Consider the following 25,751-nt stretch of genomic DNA (forward strand, 5'->3'; position numbering starts at 1 on the left):
AGCAATCTGGAGGGCCCCAGAGCTTCCATGCCCCGGCATGACCAGCGCCTGTACCACCTGGCCTGTCAGTGACCCTCGCGTCCCAGCCATCTACTGTGTACCATCTGTGTGCGGCTAAGTGTGACTCACTGTGTGCCACTGCCACCTCCTGTTTGTGCCCTGCCACTTGGCACTCAGGGCGGGATGTACTAACGGGAAAATGCGGTAAAACCCCCGTTTTACCGCATTTTCCTATGTATCATCACCGGTTCGCCCCATTTTCGCAGGCCAGGGTATCGCCACCCAGAGGGTGGCGATACCCTATAGAAGCCTATGGGCTTCTTTCGCCACCCGACGTACGCCGTCCGCGCGCCCACCCCCTCCCGTCCTCCTGTGATCATCTCCTCCCCCTGGTGTGACATCCGGGAGGACATCCGGCTTCAGGGGGGAGGAGGAGACACAGGGGGACGCTGGCAGCCGACGGGAGGTGACGGAGACCCCCGCAGCCAACATCACAGGTATCGCGGGGGTCTCCGTTACCGCAGCCCGATGCTGGCCGCATATGTTAGTACATATGCGGTAGCATCGCGGCGGCTGCCGTGCGAAGGGCGGGGATGTATGTTGATACATCCCGCCCTCAGAGCCATCTACTCTGTGTGTGCGCACGGCCTGGGGCCGCAGACGCACGGCCATGAAGTCCGCACCTGAAAGCAGGATCTGGAGCAGTGAACGGTTCAATGAGGCTCATGCAGAAGAGGGTTGTATGGATTTGGAATTAGGTGAGGGGCCCCAGAAATATTATTGTATAGGGCCCCAAGATTTCTGTTGCCGGCCCTGGTTGAACTAGGTAATTGATGAGAAAGGTGTTTTAACACAGATGACTGCAATCATACATTAACCACTTCGGTGGTGGTGCTGCTGCTGCTGCTGCTGCGGGCTGTCCTGGAAAATATCCAGGCATACCACAATACAGTATGTAGGTGAGTGCCAGTGGTTCCTCCAGCACTGGCGTGTACCTACATGCTGTTTACGTCCCCCGTACTGGCCCCGTCAATCATCACTCCCCTCTGCCGCCACCGAGCACCACTGCCCCGGAGGTTCAGGAGCACTACTGTTCGTGTGTTGCGCCTGAACAAACGAGCGCCCAAGCGCCTGAGTGCATTCGCTGCCACCGGGCTTCTACAGTATAAACTTATAAATGACATCACTGATGCAGGGGCAGCAGGGCTAATTGGACACTAGGGCAGGTTGTTTGGTAACCTAAAACACCTACATTTTTGCAAATGTTCCTGACTGCGGGACTATAGGACCCATACATCTATAATGGGATTCCACAGCCCGGCCAAAATCCGCTTATCCAATGAGCGGATCTGCCGGACAGATTTTACTCCCCACCCCGAGCGGCCCCGAAATGCCCTGAACTGCTGTTACTGCTTCTTCTGGCTGCAGCACTGAGTGGTGGGTTGTCCTGCCCCAGGAAAAGCCACCATTCAATCGGTTAAGGGTTAAACTTACTAAAGGTGCGTACACAGTGGTGGCTATTCAGATTCATTCGGCGCAGGGTGTGTGCGGCCACAGCGAACAGAGTTTCCCCCGGGCACATACACCCAAGACTGATAGCAGTATCAGCCTGTGTGTACAAGTAATATATCTGTGAACAGCGTCGTCACTGATATATTGCATTGGCTCTGCAACACAGCCTATGCCCGATATATCTAGAGATATATCAGTGCTTCATGCTGGGTGTACTCCCTTCTGTACAACTGCACCGGGAGCCGCCGGTGATTGACAGCTCAGTGGGTGGTCACATGCAAATGCTCCCGCCCACTTGTGAATGGAGAACACTCTGCCCGATCCATCTCTAGATATATACAGTATCTGTAGATTAATTAATTGGCAAATATATCTGTAATACCACGTTTACACTGCCAAGCAAATTACCGGGTCAGGCATGTCAACCTGGTAATTTTCCTTTCAAAACAGGTTGTTTTTATTTAGTGTGAACGGCACAGCCCAGGTCTCCAATCCTGATTTTTAGCCGGGTTAGAGATCCGGGTTTGCCAACCTGGGTTGACCCGTTCCCACTGCAAAAAAAAAGAGTGTGTTGAAAGGCAAATTACCAGGTAGAACTGCTTTACCCGGGAATTTGCCTAGCAATGAGAATGGGGGTCCGGCATTTAAAAACCAGGTTGTTCTGCGTGGTATTAGTCTGTATCCAGCTTAAGATGAAAGTTCTATTGTAGATGAGATGTTGCCCATAGCAACCAATAAGTTTCTATCACCTTCTAGAAGGCGCTAAATAGCAGTAGAATCCCATCTTTAATAGTACTCCCATCTTAGTAAATTTACCCCTAAAGGTACCCATCCACTAGTGACATTTGGGTCCCGTTCTTTCGAGGCACCGGGCTCAGAGATAAAAAGGGCCCAAATTGCATGTGTTTAACTTCCGATCTGATACACGGTCTTGTGTGCATCAGATCAGAGTAGGAGAACGTCACTGCTGCACCAATGATCCATCAGATCCCACAACCAGGAAAAGGATCGCATACGATACAGCGAATGCAAAAAGACGGGATACGATGTATCACATGTGATCCTGCTGCCCCAGGAGCTGCCGAGTGAGATGGCAAGGTATTGCATGCGAGATTCGGCATGTGATGCCTCACGCAGGTGCTTGGGGCCTCAGACCCAATGGCAATATTCATGTAAATGGTTTTCAACTGCACATGCATCTAGTTTAGTAACAAGTCACACAGCACAGTAGCAATTGCAACATGATATCTGTGTATCCTGGTGGTGGCTATGTAGGTGTATACAGCATGTTCATGCTATCAGGTTGGATTTGCCTTTTAACTGATTGTCCCAATAAAACATCTGGCAGACTGGTCGGGATCTTTAACAGATCCCTGCAAATTGCAGTATATTACAGTGATATACACACACACACACACACTTAAGTGCGAGAAACTGGCCATATTCTCATGCAATATTGGTTGTCCAATCAGCTAATAAAGAAAAATTCATATATAGTGAACTGCCCAAATTACTGATGACAATAAAGTTTGTAGCAGCAGGGTTTTTGAGCGCTAGGGACAGGTGTGCTGTGATGTGTACAGATAGCTGCCCTCTGGTAGAGGGATGCCGCCCTCAATACAAGGTGCACAAAGAAAAAGAACCAGTAGGCGCCTTCTGTACACTTAAAACAATTTATTTACCAAATATCACAAGAAACCATAAAAACATATGTATAAATAAACAATAAAACAATGATGCATGCATGCACAATAACCACAATTATTCTAAAAAGCCATTCAGATGCAAGTGCATAATGTTTGTAACTATAGTTACCAGTTCCTTTTTAGGACAAGTGGGGCGTGGAGGTTGGCAAGTGTTTCCAACAGATCACACTCAGTGGTGGTGTAATTAGTGAAAGAAAAATCCTTTCCAGCAAGCCTTAGGTAAAGTCCTTTCCTTAAATGCTGATGTTTTTATATATAAAGGTCAGTCTTTTATTGGACAATGCAACCTCCTGTGACCATCTGACATGTAAGTTGCTCAGTGTGTTATTAGGTCACAGTACCTTTTGTGAGGTTTTCCACACTTGCTTTGTCCGGCCAGTGGATCTGACTGCAGCCAGACTGCACGATACTCCAAAGGGTGAGCAGCAGGTGACAGCCGCTCTTGGGTGCGCTGTTGTCAGGCGCACAAACCACCGTGTGTGGTAACTGCCGGATGAAGCTCCGTTTGCAGGCTAACTGTGTCAGCTGCAGGAACCGGGTTGTCGTGGGTTGGTTCAAGCCGATATGGCAGATGTTTCCTCTCGGTCTAATGCCGTCAGTGTTCCCCGTCGGTCCTCAGCTGTCGACACTTCTGAATAGCTCCTCACAAGACGCGTTTCGCTGCGCTCAGGCAGCTTTTTCAATTTCAGGAATCTGCTGCTCACCCTTTGGAGTATCGTGCAGTCTGGCTGCAGTCAGACCTCACAAAAGGTACTGTGACCTAATAACACACTGAGCAACTTACATGTCAGATGGTCGCAGGAGGTTGCATTGTCCAATAAAAGACTGACCTTTATATATATAAAAACATCAGCATTTAAGGAAAGGACTTTACCTAAGGCTTGCTGGAAAGGATTTTTCTTTCACTAATTACACCACCACTGAGTGTGATCTGTTGGAAACACTTGCCAACCTCCACGCCCCACTTGTCCTAAAAAGGAACTGGTAACTATAGTTACAAACATTATGCACTTGCATCTGAATGGCTTTTTAGAATAATTGTGGTTATTGTGCATGCATGCATCATTGTTTTATTGTTTATTTATACATATGTTTTTATGGTTTCTTGTGATATTTGGTAAATAAATTGTTTTAAGTGTACAGAAGGCGCCTACTGGTTCTTTTTCTTTGTGCACAATAAAGTTTGTGTGTGCGCTAAAAATATACAATCATGCCAACTACGCTGCTGGGTAAGTGAGGTATACATGAAATAAAGATATAATATAAATGCTGATTTAGTGAAAGGTGTCTGTACTTTTCCAGATTAGTTCAGAATCAGATATTATCACCAGCTAAGCTCTGCGTTATATAGTTATAGTGGCCCTGCGGTGTTACAATACCACCAATCAGCATTGTCCTGTGACTGTCATCACCCAGAAGCCTTCCTTAGCTGCTCTGTGCATTACCCTGTGGCGGAGATTATATCAGGTGTATCATGTATCATGTATAAACTGCTCAATTAGAAAATGGGAATATGATAATAGAGGAAACGATTTTACGTACTATTTAATTACAGGTTGAGTATCCCTTATCCAAAATGCTCGGGACCAGGAAAATTTTGGATAACGGATTATTCCCTATTTTGGGATATCTTAATATTTCAATGATTTATTTTGAAGTATCTAGCATTGATGCAAGATTTATACATCAAACACATGAAATACACACAAATATATGTTATTTGTTCGAAAAACAAGGTTTCAAAACATGAAACAAAGTGTGTGTACTATCTCAGGCACTGAATGTGAATGCCAAGCAATCATTTTCTTGCACATATTTAGTGCCAGTTACATATCATTCCCTCAGTACTGCTGTTACAAATGTCCCCAGTAAGTTTTTAGAAAAACAAAACAAAAATTCCCACTTTCTGGAATGTATGGTTTTCGGAATAATTTGGATAACGGATATTCGGATAAGGGATACTCAACCTGTAATATCTTTAACATTTCATAGATTGTCACTAATAGAAAAATAGGTAAAGGAGACACTGAGACCCCTTTCACACTTGCAAAAATATCCCGGGTTTTTGCACATCAACCCGGGATTTAGCTCAGTGTGAAAGGGTTTTGTTACCGCATCTGGTGTTCAGCATTCCGGGATTTCTGGTCCTGACCTGGGTAGATTCTGGAATTGACACGGGATGCGGTGAGTGTGAACGGGTATTCCGGGTCAGCGTGACCCAAATCCCGTTCACTGCAGTGAAAATGCGCCGCTGGGAGTTGCTGACATCTCCTAGCGCCGCCCCGGCCAAGCCTCTAGATGACGCCACCCGCCTGACTTCATTCCGGGTCGGGTGGCCAGTGTGAAAGCACTTGCAAGCCGGGTCGCACCCAGAACTTTGAACCCGGCTTGCAAGTTTGAAAGGCGTATAAGAGATACATTTACTAAAGCTTCTAATGATTTGGTTTATTATTTTCTAGGATGCAATAGAGAATTGATGGAATCTGATTGGTTGCTATGGGCAACATAACCTTTTTTTTTTTTAGAAGCTTTAGTTAATTGGGTGTGGTATAGCGGTCCGACAATCAGGATTCCGAAGGTCAGTATACCGATATCTATGGGCGTCGTTGACAGAATAGCCTCTGTCAGTCGGGATCCCGATGTTGGTGTACTGACCGTCATCCAACACCCCAAACAAGTCATACACAGCATCAAAGAAATCAGAAGTCTCCATTTGCTGGAGCTAGGTAGTGAATCCAACACTATGGGCGGTATTCAATGAGGCTGATTCGCCAGGTTTTTATGGCGATTTTGTGCTGTAAGGCGAATTTCTGACTAAAACGGTGAATCACCCTATTCAATGACCAGATGGCGAATACATTTCAAGGTTTATTTCGCCATGATTCACCGAGTAGCAATCGCTATCTTCTTATGGTGAAGCGGAATGTGAACTTTTAAAATAAAGTGTTTTACAATTGGTGTCAAAAAATCAGGAATTTTGTTCTGAGGAGGGGCATGCTATTTTTATTCATGTGCTGTAAGCACATGAATATATATTTAATTTAAAAAAAAAAATATATATTTTTTTTTACACAGACCAGCCAGCAGGGGGCCGGAGCCGAGCTGCTCATTAGATATTCACTTCACCCGATCATTACATATTCATGATCGGGTGTAGTGACTATGCCCAGTCCCCTGCTGGCACCCCCGGGGGGTAGCCTGTGCTGCCTGGCACCCGGGGGAGCCCACCTCCCCCCCACAAACGTTGTGGGGCAGGCAGGGAGACTTCCATCTCCCTGCCTGCCACCGTCCTCAGGCTCCCTGCGGCGTTCGCCGCAGGAGCTCATATTCGCCGGTCAGGGGCAGGGAGAGCCCCTGACTCGCTGAATACCGGAGCCGGCGAGGCTCCGGAACGTGGCGACCAGTGGCGAATGTGCAGCGAATCCTAAACAGGATTCGCTGCACGTCGCCGGTATTCACATTGAATACCGCGTTTTGGCAATTATCTGCAGTCAGAGCAGAGCAGCAATAAAAAAGGGATGCTGGAACGGATTCAGTTCTGAATCCCGGCGGTCGGGATCCTGGCGTTCAGAATCCCGACGCCGGAATCCCGACAGCTGAAATGCCGACAAGGGGGGGACGTGGATCGCCCCCCCTTGCGGGCTCGCTGCGCTCGCAACGCAGCGGGCCCGGTGCCTCGCTACGCTCGGCACACTAATTTATTCTCCCTCCAGGGGTGTCGTGGACACCCACGGAGGGCGAATATGTCGGTATTTCGGCGGCCGGGATCCCGACCGCCGGGATATTAACTGCATCCCGCTGGAACAGCTCTCCTCCAGTAAAGGTAGGGAACAAACATTTTGTGACCACAGTGATATATATTGAAAGGAAATTTAAGGCCCGTACACACTGGGCGGTTTTGAGCTGAAAGCAGCTCAGTTTTGCCGTTTGAGCTGCACTAAGCGATTTTCAGGCCAGCGATTTTTACATCATCACTGTTCATACACGCTGGTCAAAATTGCCCAGTGTGTATGGACCGTTATGATCTCATCAAAGCTTGACACACCAGTACACACTATGCAATATTTGTAAACGATATGCAAGTTATTATCGTGGATATTGCCTAGTGTGAACACACTATGGGGGTTATTCTGGATCCATCGGTCCCACGTGTGTTCGCACAGGGGACCGATGTTTTACTAATGTGCATGTGCAAACTGCTAGTTCGCTGTAGTTCGCACCCACCAATGCGGGTGGGGGGCGTGGGGCGGCGGTCAGGGGATCCACCAAAATGTTGGTCTTTCCCATGGAAATTAGGCAGTGGAGCGGCTGCTGGGGGAGGGCTTCTGACACCACCGGATGCCAGCTGTCCGCCCTGTTCCCATACAGGGAACTCGCAAGGCTAAGGCACCTGAGAGTGCCTTAGTTTTGCGTGTATGTTCCAAATCATGGGTCTTCAAACTGTGGCCCTCCAGATGTTGTGGAACTACATGTCCCAGCATGTCCTGACAGTTTTGGCATGCTCTTATAGGAAAAAATGTGGCAATGCATGTTGGAACATGTAGTTTCACAACATCTGGAGGGCCACAGTTTGAAGACCCATGTTCCAAATCATTCAATGGTTGGCAACCATTGAATCGTTTAGACCCCGCACAGAAGGCTGCAAAAGGAAGCCATGCTCGGTGAGTGTGGGGAGGTTGAGCAGGTGTACAAGTGGCGGGCGGCATTAAACCAACACGCAGAGCTGCTTTCTAGTGTGAATTGCCTTCTAGTGTGTGCACAATATTATTAATGATGCCTGCTTGCGTGCTATGATTGATGTCTTCCAAACAGGCAGGTCAATTTGGCCATATAGCCAAATGACCTGCATGTTTAACAGGTCCCGGTGACAGCCCCCGTGTATGGGGCTATATACAGATGGAGCTGCCATCAGCCAGCGGACTGGCTGACTGAAAAGCGTGAGCGTCTCACTCGCTCGCACGTCCCCATCAGCAAAACGGCGGGGAGCGGTGACCGGCAGCTTCCCTGCCTGTCCCCGCTTCAGGGAGATAAGCCGGGAGCAAGGGCAGGCTGCTGCGGATGGGCAGGGAGTGGTGGAGACTAACGGAGGGCTCCGCCAGAACAAGGCATGCGAGTGTCTCGTTTACGCGCGCCCCCTTCTGTTGGAGGACGGCGGCTAGCGATAGAATCCCCAGGAACAGCTCAATCTGTATCTACAGATCAATTGATCTGCAGATATATCTCTGCATCAGATAAGGCAGCGTGTTCGAGTCCATACATGGTACACTGGTACACTGGTGTCACAACTTGGGGTCGGCGACGTTTACAAATATATATCGCTGGTACACACTTGGCAATGTTTCATCAATATATCAGTCTTTAATTGAATGGGCAATATATCAGTCAGTGTGTATGCACCTTAAAATATGTCAGTGAGTAATGACACATAGGGGCTGATTCAGAATTCGATGGTCCCGATGGTGGGGGTCTGTGCATGTGCGATAATGTGCAAACCTCCACAGCATACGCCTTCGGCAAAATTTTCATTCGCCGGGGCAATTGTTGCCTGATTGACAGATAGGGGGTGCATTTCATGGGCGTGCACAGAAAAATAGTGGGCTGTCATAGAAACACTGGGCAGATCCCACTAACGCAGGCATGCCCCCATCTGCTCGGTGCGGCAGCTGATATCACATCGTCAGCACCTGCCCTCAATTTATCTAGAAAGTAAGTCCTGACTCCCTAATACTGTAAGGTACTGTATCCTGTTTACTCAGCATTTCCGTAATTCCTTTAAGTATAGTTTATGAAAAGCTTTTCTGTTCTTCATTGTTCCTGTACTGTATTACATTAATTCTATCTGTTAAGCGCCTTGGAAAAAGAGCGCTATATAAATAAAATGATTATTACATGCTGCTCTCTAGATTTGGTCCTAAAAACTTCCAATGAACAAAAACTGTCCCACCCCAGACTTGTTCTGAATCACTAGGGCAGTGGTCAGGGAACTCGGTCCTCATTACCCCACACAGTACATGTTTTGCTGGTAACCCAGCAGGTGCACAGGTGTACTAATTACTCACAGACACATTTTATAAGGTCCGCAGGTGGAGTTAATTATTTCACTTGTGATTCTGTGAGGAGACCTGCAAAACATGCACTGTGTGGGGTAATGAGGACCGAGTTCCCTGACCACTGCACTAGGATGTAGTTACAAACTATCAGCTGTACTTTATTTACAACTTCTGTAATTTAAATATTTAGCAAATAAATATCTCTTATGGTGTGTACACACTTGTACAATGTGCATGAGATTTTGACTATATAGTCAAAATCTCATCTGGATCGCATGGATCGCATGCAGAGCACTCCCGTATCGCAGCCAGAAAGTCTTGGCTGCATAGACTATATAGTGCAGATCTGCATACCTCCCAACTTCTGTAGTTGGGAGGTAGGGACTTTTGCGCGCTCCCGAAAAGCGGGTGTGGCCTCGAGAAAAGGAGGTGTGTCCTATTCTTGGCTGGCGGGGGGGCTCCCAACTGTCCCCCCCCCGCGGGACAATGGCGGCCCCGGGCGGGACACGGGAACGTCCCCGAATATCGGGATGTTCCCGCGGTAAGCGGGACAGTTGGGAGGTATGGATCTGCACTATATAGTCTAAATTGTATATAGATAGTCTAAATTGTACACGTGTGTACACACCATTATGCTACATAGGTGCCGTTGTACATGTTATAGTGCAACCGAATATATTGTGCTATATAAGACACTAAATAAATAAATAAAGTGTTATATTTGCTTTCACTACAGTCAGAAAGAGAGTTATAGATGTATAGATAGATAGATAGATAGATAGATAGATAGATAGATAGATAGATGAGTAGAGCTCCGCTCTCCACATTAATGTTCCGATGACGCCCATGTGTCCCAGCCAGCAGTGCTGGCCACAGCTTCTATACACGTTGGGATGGGTACGCCGGCAGGCAGCACCAGTAGGTGGCAGAGGTGAGCGGCGACTTGCTCGGTGATCGATTGCTTTGTTATCCTGGAGACAGAAGGGGGCGGCCATGTTGAATGTATCGGTGTAACCTGCTGCTGCTGCCGCTGTCAGAGCGGGGAGACCCGCAGCTCAGTCCCGTCACATCCCAGGGACAGAGCAGCCTCCGCCCCAGCCTCGGGAAGCTCGTGTGTCCGCCGTGCGCTGACCGAGGGACGCCCGGGGGGAGAGCCCAGCTGTCCTCCCCTCATCCGGGATGTTCTCTAAAAAAACTCACGGGGATGTGAAGAAATCTACCCAGAAAGTGCTGGACCCCAAGAAGGACGTGCTGACCCGGCTGAAGCACCTGCGGATCGTCATCGGTGAGTTCCCCGGGGTGGGTGGGTACATAGATGCGCAAGCGGCCGGGTACCAGGGTGCATGGGGTGGGAGTGATGGGGCACAAGGTGGCCTGGGGAACGGGTGACAGGAGGGGCGCGGCCACAAACACAGTTGAGGGGTGTGTAATTTGGGGGTGTCACACTGCGGGTGAGGGCTGGTGGGCTATGTTTGGAAATGGGAGGAAGTTATTGATAACTATTATATATGTATACATACATACACATACAGTACATGCATACTGTACACATACACACAGTACATGCATACTGTACACATACACACAGTACATGCATACTGTACACATACACACAGTACATGCATACTGTACACATACACACAGTACATGCATACTGTACACATACAGTAGATACACACAGTACATGCATACTGTACACATACAGTAGATATGTACATATACATACATACTGTACACATACATAGTGTTCACGCCGCGCCCTGACAGATGCAAAATGCGTCCTGTCCCTTTAGCAGCACCCTGACACCTCATGATGTAATCGCGTGAATAAATGCCATGTGCATGGCATCTAATCACATTAAGCAGAGAGCTTGGGGGAAGCCCCGGACCCCATCATTGATGCCGACGGGGTCATCCCGATCACAATAGTGATCTTGGCAGGGCCGCACCCCCTTTTTCAAACCCCATATGTTGCCCCCACACTGTTGCGCCCTGTCTGCATTCTAGCTGGATCAAGAAATATATATATATATATATATATATATATATATATATATATATATATATATATATATATATACTGTACATAAAAATAAACATATTGAACATACATACACAAGAGCATGCATACTGTACACACATGTGTGTGTGTATATATATATACACACACTGTATATACAACAATCTGAGGTATGAACTCGCCAGATTATGCACTCGCCAGATTGTAGAAGAATGAAGCAGATATATTTAATTCTAGGATTCAACTTTTCTGTCCATTACAAGGACATTTGTGGCTCTCTCAATGGGTCCACATTGGATTATTAAGGTCTTTGCTTGAATAAACTAAATTTTTCTACAATCTGAGTGTTTGCCTGTCTGTATCCTGTAATTATGTTTCTTTCAGGGTTTCATGTTCCACCCCAGTAAACTGGTGCTCGGTACATGAGTGTGGATCCTCTGAAGGGTCCTCACAGTCAGAATAAAAACAGCAGGAATACTGTATTTACTCCTATTGTAGGGTACACACCAGAACAATTTAGCCCAAAATGACACAATTTAGATCTTGACTGATTGTATGTAAATTGGGCATGTTTTGGACTGTTTCAGATCATTTCAGATCCAATCGGATGCGTGGCCCCGCTGGTCGTTTCTCAGATCCTACCTGCAGCAGGTAGGATCTGAAAAACGACCATTCAAGTGGGTACTGGATCAGGTGCAGAGTGTGAGCGGGTCATACGATCGTCTTATAACCCACTCACGTTCTGCATCGTGTGTACCGGGCATAATAGTGGTCAGGACAGAATTATACCTGTTGCTTGAGGTCATAGACTTTCACTGAAAGAATCCATATAAGATTGTATTGTTAAAACATTTATTTTAATTTGCTATTTAACATTTATGACACATGGGTGTTGTAGTGAGTACAGTATGTCCCAAATAAAGCATTCCTGGTGTCTAATAACAGGGTATTTTTGAATCCGACCCACCGCTAATATGCTACTGTTACTATAACCCTGCCATTATACAATAGTGTTATTTGGATTCGTCGTTTTCTGTTTACTATGAGTGGTTTTACCAAATCGTAACATTTGTAAAGCTGATATTATTTCTTCTTCATGTTTGTGCTGTGAGAGATGGATCTTGTTATTGATATTAACCCTTTGAGTGCCAGCATCTATGTGAGAGACGTTCCAAATATCCACCAAAAATGCCAGCGTCGCTCACATTTGTTATATTAATAAAAAAAAAAAAAATGTTTTAAAAAAGATGATACTTCCTATATAAGGTAAACGTTCCAGGTCATTATGATGACTACAAATACTTAGCAATTTTGACAAATTCACTTGGCACTCAAAGGGTTAAACTGTCAAGCCAGGTTTTGGTTACGTCACATTGGGCCTGAGGTGCTGTGTTGAACCCATACCCATAATTGGTCTCATAACGAAGGTGGTGATTCTGGTTGACACGCAAAGTTGCAGAATTCGCAGCTTTGCGTGTCATATATGTGCTGCCCTCTCGCAGGCTGAATATCCCCGCATGCAAGCGAATGGAGGTTTAGCGTAAACATCCATTCACAGCCTTGCGTGCGCTGGGTGTTCCCATGGGCGCAGCCCCTCGCAAACGCCCCCCCTGCCCACACTACTAGGTGCAAATGGAACACCGAATAATCAATTCGCCATGCCTGCTCGCACCAAGCAGCTGCACATACATGCGTGTGCGCATACACAGTCGCAACCCATAGCTCCTCTGTGCTAATGCGCAGGGGAGCTTATGGATTAGAATAAGGTCCTAAGTGCATATGATTGTCCATGTGCACCTCTGCGTCTGGCCTGCCCCTACCCGGCACTTGGTATCATTTCTGTTATCATACCAGATCCATCCCTGGTGCAAAAAATGTATCTGTAAACATTCATAATTACAGGTATAGCACACAATTCCAGTGACAGCCTTCTCTGGATTTTATGCCCTTGTACTTGCATACACTTGGCTATGGAGCATGCGTCATGTGATAACCTGCATTAGTCCTATAATGTTGACTTCCCGACCGCATTAAAGCCCGTGCAGATTCGACTAAAAAAAAAAAATTGAACCTGCTTGTTTGAAAACCGATGCTGGATTGTCAAGTCCGTAGCCGTTTTTGCCCAAATACACATGGATCTCGACAATACAAGTGTCCAACGGCCTGAACGCTTTAGACAGTAGGAACATTGAATACCGATGGTCGAATTGATGTCGCAGTGTCAGTGATTCCGATTGTCAGGAACATTCCCAACTTCACCACTAATCAGGGCAACAGGAGAGTCCTCCAAAGCCACATCTGCCCTGCTAAAAGCGGGATTGTAATGGATGCATGTATTCTATGCATATCTGACTATTCATATCTGTAAGCCTGATGAAGACCACGGCAGATACATTGTAAAATGCTTTCCGTTCCATCATGGGGTGGAGATGGTACATGTACAGTATATAATGTCAGTTTTTAAGTTTGCGTGAGAAGGTGGACTTTTCAATCTGATCCACAAAAAGTTTAGTGTCCCTGGTGGACTGTTGGTGGGGCTCAGACAGCGATTAATAATGTCTTTATCCACTAGGTCAGGGAATATTTGGGTGGGCCATGGTGAAATGTATTCGGTTTGTTTTTATTGTTATATTATATATATATATTTTTTATTATTATTATTGTGTAGGTGTATATAGATGGACAGGATATCTGCTGTATTTATGCTTTATTAACATTTAATTACAACTTAAACTGGTTTAAGGTATAATTATAAAAGTGGAATTTAGATGACGTTTAATCCCTCATAAACCACAACATTGTTATGACAAGTGAAGGCAAACAAAGGACTGTTATTTGTTTATATGTAATCCTGACTAGCCAGTCTAATCAACAGCAGCACACAATGGGGCTGATTCATACCTATTAGCACAGTTCCGAATTTGTCCCCGATGGTGGGTGATCTGCGCATGCGGAAACCCCTGGATCGAACGCCTTTGACAGGTTTCACAATCGCAGTGGCATTCCCATAATGATGGACAGGCAGGGGGCGGTGCAGTGGTCTGCCCAGAATTTTAAAACTGCCCCTGCTAACACTTGCTCATGCCTGCTCGGGGCTGGCGGTTGACGTCACATGACGTCACACCCGCCTCTCAATTCGGTGGAAAGGGGCTATATAAACAGTAAAGGTGCCCATACACTAGTAAGATTTATCTTCAGATCTGGCTGGTTGGACCAAAAACATGGTTATGGATGAGTGACAGTTTGTCAGTTTTCCAGCATTTCCAAGCAAATGGTCAACTGTCATTTGCTCTCATCCATAACCATGTTTTTTTTCCAACCAGACAGATCTGCAGATAAATCTGTGTGTGTATGGCCACCTTAAGTCTCTAGGTTTTTTTCAAACCGAACAGAGGAAAAATCTTTTGGTTCTGAGTGACCATCAAATTATGTTTCTCTCTATGCGCGTCGCAAACGAAGGGATGTGTAAGCTTACACTTCCGCTGCCATTGTGGGGCTTGGCAGTTCTGTGTTGCAGGAATGTCGCGGTAGTTACCTGTCCTGTATCTAACGTTCCGTGCTATCCTGAGTAATCTGCATCCAGCATGGGACAGGGGCAAGCTCAGATAGTAATGGTTACGGCTGGAGATGGAAATGCTGGTAGTAAGGTAGCAGAGAGGATTCCTGGTGGAAGCTGCCTTGATCCTCTTGCGAGCCCTATTGGAAATAAATCTAACGTACGGTAGTAAATCAGGCCTCCATGGCATCACGCACATACAGCCACTTTACATCCGCTATTATTTATTTATTTCCAGATTCTTATATAGCGCAGCAGATTCCGTTGCGCTTTACAATAGTAGACAGTGATAAAACAAACTGGGTAACAAACAGGCAGACTTGGAGGTAGGAGGGCCCTGCTGCAAGCTTACAATCTATAGCAGTGGTTCCCAACCTTTTTTCTCTCCCATACCCCTTGATTAGGCTTTTCATTGGTGAGGAGTGGAAGAGAGCGGTATGCGTATCCTTATTAAGGAGTAGCGGACAGGAATCGTGCCCTTCCGTGTCTGGCTGCTGGTTGTGTATTGTCTCCAGGGCTCCCACTTACACCAGTATGATTAATGCCGCTGCTTCTTCCACCTGTGTCAGTGCAGGGCAGATGATCTCTGATGTCTGATGGCAGCATGGGTAGCTCCCAGTGGATTGCTGGTCAGGCAAAAGCACAATGAGACGCTGATGACGCTGAAGACAGAACCATAAGTGACACAAAGTGGTTCTTCTCCATAGCAATGGGTCTTCTTCTTCTGCCATCAAAATACTTTTTTTCATCTTCCGCCATTACCAATATTATTTTCAAGTACCCCTAACTGGTCTGCAGAGTACCTCCAGGGGTACTAGTACCCCAGGTTGGGAACCACTGATCTATAGGGGTTGAGAGAAGTTGGATGGAATGACTGATATCTCAGTAGCCACTACATTCAATGTGAATATTCTGTGTATTTACACATATAAATGTGATAATGGACTATTTTGTGCCAATCACAGTCCATTATACCCAAGTTGGATGGCATCACAGAAGCCCCCCTAAGATGTAATACTTATGTGTACTTAATTGGTATTTGCTAGTTCCCAGTCTGTCAAAATGACAGAACAACTTAACAAATGTCAGCGGAGGTGTCTGTGCGCGCCCGAATGGAGCAACACTTGAATTTATCTGTCAGCCCTATAAAGTAGGGCTGCCGGAGTGCAAAACTCTTGAACTCCCCCCATAAAGGTGAGGAGCAGTGTTGGCAATTGATTATATAGGATTTGCATGATCTGCGATGTCCCCATCACTGTTCTTCTGTGTCCACGATCCTTTATCGATACAAACAAGCAGCAATGCTGTTGATGACTCTCCCCTCCACCGTTCTCATGCACTGTGCAGGAACAGGATGTGCTGCTTCCCTATGGGAGGGTTGATCCAACATCATCCAATCACAGCATTGGTACGGTACTAAGGTACATTGCCCTTCATTCGCTAGAAGGGGGTGTCGCAGATGACCAGAAAACTGGTTTATGAACAGTGTACACATTTATGAGCAGGACAAACATGCTGGGAAGGTCGACCAAAGTTTTTCATGTTTTTTTTTATACCCTACCATCCACTAGGGCGTTGAGGGAGAATTGAATAGTGTGCCGAGCACAGCGGTACACTGATACGGTGTCCATGTCAACTTACGTCGACATTAGGTCTGTCCATCCATATCATGTGTCAACCTAAGACCTGTCGACCTTTAGTGGTTGAGCTAATGTATGTCGTCCTTCATACTGTCAACCCTATGTCGCGTACCCCTTTTGGTATAGTTGAATTGCTGGCAAGTGCCAAAGATGTCGCTCTTGGGAATCAATGAGGCGATGGTAAAGGAGATGCGCTTAGTGGTCCGTGTGCTGGATGACTAGAACATAAACACGTGCTATGGAAAGAGAAGTTTCTGTGGTTGACCCAATCAATGCATGTCATCCTAAATAGGGTCTTTGGGTACTGGTGTATTATGACGGCGCCCACTAATCGCATCGCATGGGCCATTGTAAGTGCCGTGTGATGCGATCCGATTTTCCTATGTAATGTATTCAGTGCTCTTTTATTTATATTGTATAGGGTGTACAATGCCATTAGGTATACAATAATGACATACAATGAGGTTTTAGGCACCCCCCCACTATCCACGCCACCCCAAAGTGTGGAGAGCGCAGCGGAACGTGTCCTACAACCTTTTCATACCCCTACTATCCACGTCGGTGCGGAGTTGATTTTATATAGTGTGGCGAGCGGACGCGGAATACATGTAAAGTAATCCGCGTCCCCTCGGGCTCGTGGCTCACCGCGCACGCAACACTATATAAAATCAACTCCGCACCGACGTGGATAGTAGGGGTATGAAAAGGTTGTAGGACACGTTCCGCTGCGCTCTCCACACTTTGGGGTGGCGTGGATAGTGGGGGGGTGCCTAAAACCTCATTGTATGTCATTATTGTATACCTAATGGCATTGTACACCCTATACAATATAAATAAAAGAGCACTGAATACATTACATAGGAAAATCGGATCGCATCACACGGCACTTACAATGGCCCAACGTTGATAGTAGGGGTATGAAAAGGTCGGAGGACGCGTTCCGCCACCCCTTGCGGGGCTCGCTGCGCTCGCCACGCTTCTGGGTGGGGGGTGCCTAAAACCTCATTGTATGTTGTTATTGTATACCTAATGTGAACAAAAATTGAGAAAGGCACTTATCCGGCGCTTGGAATATCACTGGATTTTCTCTTTTATCTCCACTCGGCACATATGGAGGGATAAGAAATGGTATGCAATAGTGAAGTATGTATTTTAAACACACATCATTTAATGGCAATACACATAAAATCCACATAAAATACAGATTAAAACAATGCTAAAACATGGTTATCCAAAGGTGACAGGGATTGCAAAATTACCGGGTCCTGTAAGAACTGACAGATCAGCTCCAAATGCATTTAGAGTGTCTCCCTCACAGGCAATACAGCTGGGCACTTCTGCTGCAAAATAACCGGAGTCCCCTGTCCCTAATGGCATTGTACACCCTATACAATATAAATAAAAGAGCACTAAAAACATTACATAGGAAAATCGGATCGCATCGCATGGCCGTTACAATGGCCCATGCAATGCGATTTTCCTACGGTGCCGTACATAAGAAACTTGGGCGCGGTGATAATACACAAGTACCGGTCTTTGCAGTGACCTGATCCTGTTGGGGCCATGGGTTCAATTACATCCATGTGGAGTTTGTATCTTCTCTCCAATGCGTTTCACCTGGATTTCTTTGGTTTCCTCCCCCTATGTGCCAAAGATTTACTGATGGGTTAAATTACTTCTGGCAAATATTAACTCTAGTGTTTGTTCAAAGGATTACATTTACTCTGTAAAGTGTAAAAGTAACAGCAACAGTTCTTTTTGTTTTTTTCCGTTATTTGTTTATTTATTTTTGAGGCCACCAATAATAATTAGTAATTAGTTGTTACTGTAAATATTGAGTTTTCTACTGATTTTGAGGCTTTTACTGGCAAAGAAAGCTCCAAAAATTGCTTCCTAACAGCTGTGAATAATCCCGGTTTGCCAAGTAATTAGCAAATACCCGAGATTATAATAAAATAGCATTTCCCATTACTGTATTGTCTGCTGCATTAAATCGCTGTCAGCAACAGCTGCTAACTGATCACTGGTGGAAAATCGCTGCTGCGACCTTCTGTAATAATACTTAATGGATGTCTATGGGAACATATTTGCTTTGATGTGTACTGACCTGATCACTGTGGAAACATTTGCCAGTGTGGGTTGGCCCAGAGGGATTCTGGGTGAGAGAAGAAAGCTTAGCAGCACAGCACAGACTGGCAAGGAGTGTGGTCATAGGGCACAGGGGGTCACCGGCTGGGAAAGTGTACAACTGTATAGTGTTTGTGGGTAGTGAGCCCAAGTGCAAAAATATAATTTGTGTCCCTCTCCCCCAACCCAAGTTAACAATATGCAACACGGCAGGGTGTGACAGGGGCAGCAGTAGGCCTGCACTGCACCAATGGTAGTTCCTCCTGTGTAATGCATGTCATCACACCTCTGCTATGTCAAGGCAGCCCTGATTCTTGTGTATGTCATAGATGGTTCATCCTTTTTTTTGTATAAAAGTGTCAAAGCTTTATTAGTCTATACACACATTTTAGTCTTTTTTTTTTTGCAATATATGTTGAAATCTGCTCAGCAGGTTCATAATTGCATGTGCATTCCATGTATGGTGGTGAAACATAAGCAGCACTGTAAATTGTTGTCTAGATTTCTATAGGGCTTATGGACAATCCAAACAAAATGAATGTCTGTCTAATACCCAGTTAATTTCTGAAGAATTTCCAGATGACTTTCTTCTGCTCACTGCGCTGTACCAGACCACCCGCCCTGCTCATTACCCACGATGCTCTGATCAGTAGAGTGAGAGCCAGCATTGGCAGCTCTCCCCTGGTGCGTGCATCACAAATGGCTGGCACTGGGAGGAAGCATTTCCCACACACACCGCTTCATGGTTCCTGATGTACTGCTGTTGACTTGGATAGAGAGTACTTATTGCATGGGATCATGCAATAAGTGTCAGTGCTCCATGCATAGGTGCCGATTTATGTTTTTGCTGGTGGGTGCTCAAGCCAAACATATAGGGGAGTGGTTTCAAGGGGAAGGGGCGTGACCACAAAATAATACAAATACACAGTGCAGTTGTCTCCAATATTCAAATTACGGCAGCAGAGTTCCCCTTTTTACACATAACTTGTGGACCTGCGGCTGTTTCTCTATAATAACCGTACGTACCCCCATGCACAGGAATGCCGGGAAGATGCTTTGGTCAGCTCTGTTAATGGCGCTGGGCAGCATCTTTTATGCTGCAGCCGCCGGTTCACTAAAGAGCGGACGGAATACACTCTTCTCTTCCCGGCATACTGTTTGCCAGGCGGCAGGGCCGGCGATGGGGGTGCTGCAGCTGCAAATTAGCAAGTTAATATGGCGGCCCAGCAGCGCGACTCGGGCCCATGGATGCTCATCAATTTGCGTGGGTGCTCGGGCCCTTGAGCACCCACAGAATCGGCACCTATGGCTCCATGAATACATAAAACTGTGTAGGTACTAGGGGGATGGTTAAGGTTAGTCTGCGGGCGGGGACAGATGGTGTTAGGCTGTGGGAGACGGATGGTGTTAGGCTGTGGGAGGGGACTGTTAGGCCGCAGGAAGGTTTAGGGATAGGGTAGAATACTTACCGGCATCCTTCGGCAGTATGCTCACTGCTGTCGTCATGAACATAAATGTATGAAAAGTTATCCATCCAACAGTTATGGTATAGGAGGTTGACACTTGAAAATGGTCGACATACCATAGGTATGACATTGGCATGGTCGACACTCAAAAGATGAGTTTTCACAGGGTTTTTGTGTCTATGTCGACATGGACGCCGTTTAGGTGCACCGCGTCCCCTCGCGTGACTCCCTGCGCTCACCGTGCTCCGGGCACGGGGCCTCACTGCGCCCAGCACATCGTTATATTCTCACTCTATGCCCACTGGGCAAAAAAAAGTGAAAAACCTTTTGAGTGTCCACGTCAACATTATGTCAAACCTATGGTATGTTGACATTTTGAAGGTGTCGACCTACTCACTGTCCACCATTTGTGGTGACCAAGACCTTGTCGACCCAGGGACTGGAGACCCATCCAACCTTTATAACGTATTGTATTCTATACTGAGGACATGTCTGTGGAATACATGGCTGCTTTTACATTGCCGAGAACTTTGAATGGAGAATTCCTGCAGTTGTTTTACACTTTCTCTCCTTACTTTAATACAGTGTTTGTCTTTTGTGTCTCCAGCCAACTAGTTTGGCTGAAATCCTAGTTCTCTCAAATATAATTAGCACACAAATGAAAACGCACTGCCGTCATCTGCTACTTCCTCACCCGCAGTACACAGCAGTAAATATTTATCAGTGAGAGCGGTGAAGCTTTCCTACAGACAGAACACAGACAAATTCCAGAACCAGGCTATAATTGCTTTGCCAGCTAGGATGCATAGCTGCGTGTCCACCAGTGCTGCAGCCTTCACAGCCCTCTGCTACACCGCACTCTCCTCTTATCAGATGAGGAATCTACGCTGGTTTCCTGGTCATACATGTTGGATATTGTGCTTCTACTATATATAGCAGATATGAATACTTATGATCTCAGTGATGTCTTACTTAATTATACACTGTTTTTCCAGGCAAAAACTCATTCTCCCCCCCCCCCCCCCCCCCTAAAAATCACATATGATCCCCAAAAAGTCACAGACCTACTGTATGTATTTTCATGGCCATGATCGGGTTGAGGGGGGGGGGGGGGGGGGGGATGCATACTTCTTGGGGTTTTGACTTCACTTGTCTGAGGCAAAACAATAAGTACTGGCATTGGGGGTTATTGAATAGCCCTGGGTGGGACAGTTAGCTGCGGGTAATTACTGTGGTCAATTAGATAATGCTCTAAAAATGTGAGGATTCCATGCTAAAAAAAAAAAAAGATCGAAACATCCTAGAAAGTATTAAAACGAATGAACTGTGCTGTAATTTAAGTGTGTTTATAGGGAAGTCTGTTAAATAATGTGGTAAGTTAAAGATCTATCTGCTTGGCACATCATAATGATTACACATAATTCTGAAGTTTGTTAAACATTGGTTACTGGATAACCTTTTTCAATTTACATTGTGAAACGGTTTTCTCAAAATCTGGTTAGTTTGAAAGTTTTTTTTGTTCCTGCAGACTATTAACCCCTTCACGACATTTGACGTATATATACGTCATGGCCGGGAAGTACTTCCCGACACATGACGTATATATACGTCATGACTTTAAACTGTCACTGCGTCTCGAGACGCAGTGACAGAGGGACGATGTCTGCTGTCCCTGACAGCAGACATGTCCCTGCATGCCCAGGGGGGGCTGCGATGTCGCCCCCCCGTCGGCGATCGCTGTGATTGGCTGTTCAGTGTGAACAGCCATTCACAGCGTTTTCCTGTGTTACCAGCGAATCAGACGCTTGGTAACACAGGTGTCAATCACCGCCGGGCGTCAGGGGGCATGAGGGGGTCATCGGTGACGATGACACCTCACCCCACCCTCACCCCACCTGCCCCCAAGGCTGTGATTGGTCCGTGGGACCCACGGACCAATCACAGCCAAGGCGCGACATTTAAACTAACGGTGACTGCGCTGCAGACGCCATTCCGGTCTGGAATAGCGTGCAGAACGGTCACCGTGCCTGTCTGCCGTGAATACCGACCTGATCCTTGCTAATACTTACCTGATCCTTGCAAATACCTTACCTGATCACCTGCTCACTGCTTGTAGCGTGCTGGACGCTTCCTGGATCTGACTTCCTGAGACTTCCTGCTGCTGCTGCAGTGTGATAGAGAGATAGAGAGATAGAGAGAGAGAGATAGAGAGAGATAGAGAGATAGTGACAGAGAGAGCTATATTTTGTGTCTGCTACCCCCCCTTTTTGGGGGTGCAGGGGTTTTTTATATATAAATAACTGTCGCTGCTGCTGCAGTGTCATAGTGATAGATAGTGAGAGATAGTGAGAGATAGTGAGAGATAGTGATAGATAGTAATAGATAGTGAGAGATAGAGAGATTTGTGTCTGCTACCCCCCTTTTTTGGGGGTGCAGGTTTTTTTTTTATATATATATATAACTGTCAGTGCTGCTGCTGCAGTGTCATAGTGATAGATAGTGATAGATAGTGAGAGATAGAGAGATAGAGAGAGATAGTGACAGAGAGTGTATATTTTGTGTCTGCTACCCCCCCTTTTTGGGGGTGCAGTTTTTTTTTTATACATATAACTGTCAGTGCTGCTGCTGCAGTGTGATAGATAGTGATAGATAGTGATAGATAGTGAGAGATAGAGAGAGATAGTGACAGAGAGTGATAGAGAGTGTATATTTTGTGTCTGCTACCCCCGCCTTTTGTGCTGATCACTATATCTGAGGTGATCAGCAACTTTTTGGGGGTGCAGAGGTTTTTTTTTTTTATATATACCTGTCAGTTGCTGCCAGTTGCACCAAAGGTTGTGCACCTGCTGCCCCTCACTGGTAATCAGTGTCGCATCACTGATCACCTTTTTTTTTTTTTTGTGGGTGCTGTGTGGTCTTTTTTTAATTTTTTTTTTACACACACTGTGATTTTGTGGGTGTCCTGTGGCCACTGTGCGCTGATCAGTGACGTACATCACTGATCAGCTTTTTCGGCACAGGGTTGATCTATTTTTTTTTTTTTTTGATCAAATTCCTGTTGCCTTTGAGCGCTGTTCAGTGACAGACGTTACTGACCAACATCTGTGCTCAATTTTTGGTGCAGGACCTTTTTTTTTTTTTTTAACCCCTTCATTTTTTTTTTTTTAACCCCTTCAATTTTTTTTTTTTTTAACCCCTTCATTTTTTTTTTTTTGTATAAAGTATTTTTTTTGTTCTGCACTACATACACACAACACACTACATACCCCCCGGGTTGAAATAAAGTTTGTACCCCCCCCTACACTATACACGTGTTGAAACATTTCACTACCAGTAACACAAAAATAAAAATGGCATCCCAAATGTCCTCCCAAATGTCCTCCCAAATGTCCTCCCAAATGTCCTCCCAAATGTCATCCCAGTCATCCAGAAGAATGTATTCAGTGGAGGAGGCATATGCCATGCTTGCCTCTGATTCTGACACAGCCAGTGAGGCAAGCGGGGAATTTGAAGGATTCGTCTTAAGCTCCTCTTCCTCCTCTGGTGATGAGGGACCCCCTCAAAGACGCCCCCGTAGAGCAGCTGAGACCCCCCCCCCAATAATTGATCTCGTATGGACCCCACCACCAGACAATTTTGAGCCCCAGGTTCCTGAGTTTTTGGCCATGCCAGGAATCCAATTTGATTCCACAGGTCTCAGAGAAATTGACTTTTTCAAATTATTTTTCTCTGATGATTTTATAAATTTAATGGTGGACCAAACTAATTTATATGCCCAGCAGTTTATTGCTCAAAACCCCACGTCATCATTTGCTAGGTGGACCCCTGTAGATGCAGTAGAGATGATGACGTTTTGGGGTCTGGTGTTTCATATGGGCATAGTAAAAAAGCCACAAATTAGGCAATATTGGAGTACAGATGTTCTGTACAGCACCCCATTTTACCGTATGGCCATGACTCGGACTCGTTTTGAGGCAATCCATAAATTTATACATTACACCGATAATGCACAGTGCCCACCCAGAGATGATCCCACCTTTGACCGGCTATTCAAAGTCAGGCCGGTCATTGATCATTTCAGTGCCAAATTTGCAGAGCTATACATCCCTGAAAAATTTATTTGTATTGACGAGTCCCTTATACATTTTAAAGGAAGGGTTAAATTCCGCCAGTACCTTCCCAGTAAGAGGGCAAGGTATGGCATAAAAATGTATAAGCTGTGTGAAAGCACCACAGGGTACACCCACAAGTTTAGGGTATATGAAGGGAAGGATTCAAGAATTGAACCGCCAGAATGCCCCCCCTCCCTCGTAGGTGTTAGTGGCAAAATTGTCTGGGATTTAATGCACCCCTTCCTGGATAAGGGTTATCACCTCTATGTGGATAACTTTTACACCAGCATCCCCCTGTTTAAGGCCCTTGGTTCAAGAGGTACAGCAGCTTGCGGTACTGTGCGCAAGAACCAAAGAGGCCTCCCCAAAACGCACATTGCCCAAGTAATGAGAAGGGGTGAAAGCAGGGGAATATGCACCGAAAATATGTTGTTGGTCAAATATAAGGACAAGAGGGATGTCCTTATACTGACAACAATTCATGGAGACAGTACCACCTCCATCCCTGTACGAGGTACCAGTACCCACACCTCAAAACCAAATTGTATCCTAGATTACAATAAGTACATGGGCGGAGTGGATCTTTCAGATCAGGTACTGAAGCCGTACAGTGCCCTGCGGAAAACAAATATCTGGTACAAGAAGCTGGCCGTGTATATCATCCAGATGGCACTGTATAACGCTTACGTGCTATTCCGTTCTACCGGCCAGAGGGGGACATTTATGCACTTTCAAGAGGAAGTCATAAAGGGCCTAATATTTGGGAACCAGCAGGCAGAGGGCCCCAGTACTTCTAGTACTGGGCCCCGTATTGTACCAGGGCAGCATTTTCCCAACGAAATCCCCTCCACTGCAAGAAAAGGCAGGACACAAAAAAGGTGCAAAGTTTGCTATAAAAAGGGAATAAGAAAGGAAACTATTTTCCACTGTGAAACTTGCCCCGACAAACCCGGCCTATGTATAAAGGAGTGTTTCAAAATATACCACACATCGATGGATTATTAGGTTCATCATTTCACCGTGCATCGGGGGTCTTGCTAATGCCACATAGCACCCACCATTCATTCCACCAGAATCTGAGCTGCAAAATCCAAAAATCACTCCTTCCCTTCTGAGTCCTGCCATGCACCCAACTGGTATTTTTTGGTCACATGTGAGGCATTGCCGTACTCTGGAGAAATGGGGGCACAGATTTTGGGGTGCTTTGTCTCCTTCATTCCTTGTGAAAATGAAAAATTTTGAGCCAGAAGTACATTTTTGTGTAAAAAAATGTAATTTTTCATTTTCACAGCCCAGTTGTACCAAAATTGGTGAAACCCCTGGGGGTTTGAAATGTACACTATACCCCTAGATGAATTCCCTGAGGGGTGTAGTTTGCAAAATGGGGTGACTTGTGGGGGGGTTCCACTGTATTGGTAATGCAACATAGCACCCACCATTCATTCCACCAAAATCTGTGCTGCCAAATCCAAAAATCACTCCTTCCCTTCTGAGTCCTGCCATGCGCCCAACTGGTATTTTTTGGTCACATGTGAGGCATTGCCGTACTCGGGAGAAATTGG

The 25,751-nt window shown here is 45.9% G+C and overlaps 1 protein-coding gene across 4 annotated transcripts in view; it reads left to right on the forward strand.

Moving 5' to 3' along the window:
- Positions 1 to 10,185: 10,185 nt before the first annotated feature.
- Positions 10,186 to 25,751, forward strand: part of RALGAPA1 (Ral GTPase activating protein catalytic subunit alpha 1) — a 194,394-nt gene continuing 178,828 nt past the window's right edge. For 2 of the 4 annotated variants that reach the window (XM_083167784.1, XM_083167785.1), the window contains exon 1: positions 10,203 to 10,553. In XM_083167784.1, the coding sequence (XP_083023910.1) occupies positions 10,448 to 10,553 (106 nt within the window). In that variant the 5' untranslated portion in view covers positions 10,203 to 10,447. Of the gene's footprint in view, positions 10,554 to 25,751 lie in introns of all 4 variants that reach the window. The other 2 variants (XM_083167787.1, XM_083167786.1) reach the window with 2 other exon arrangements.

This window comes from Crinia signifera, chromosome 12 (genome assembly GCF_055691185.1).
Source record: "Crinia signifera chromosome 12, ASM5569118v1, whole genome shotgun sequence".
In the NCBI taxonomy this organism is placed as follows: domain Eukaryota; kingdom Metazoa; phylum Chordata; class Amphibia; order Anura; family Myobatrachidae; genus Crinia; species Crinia signifera.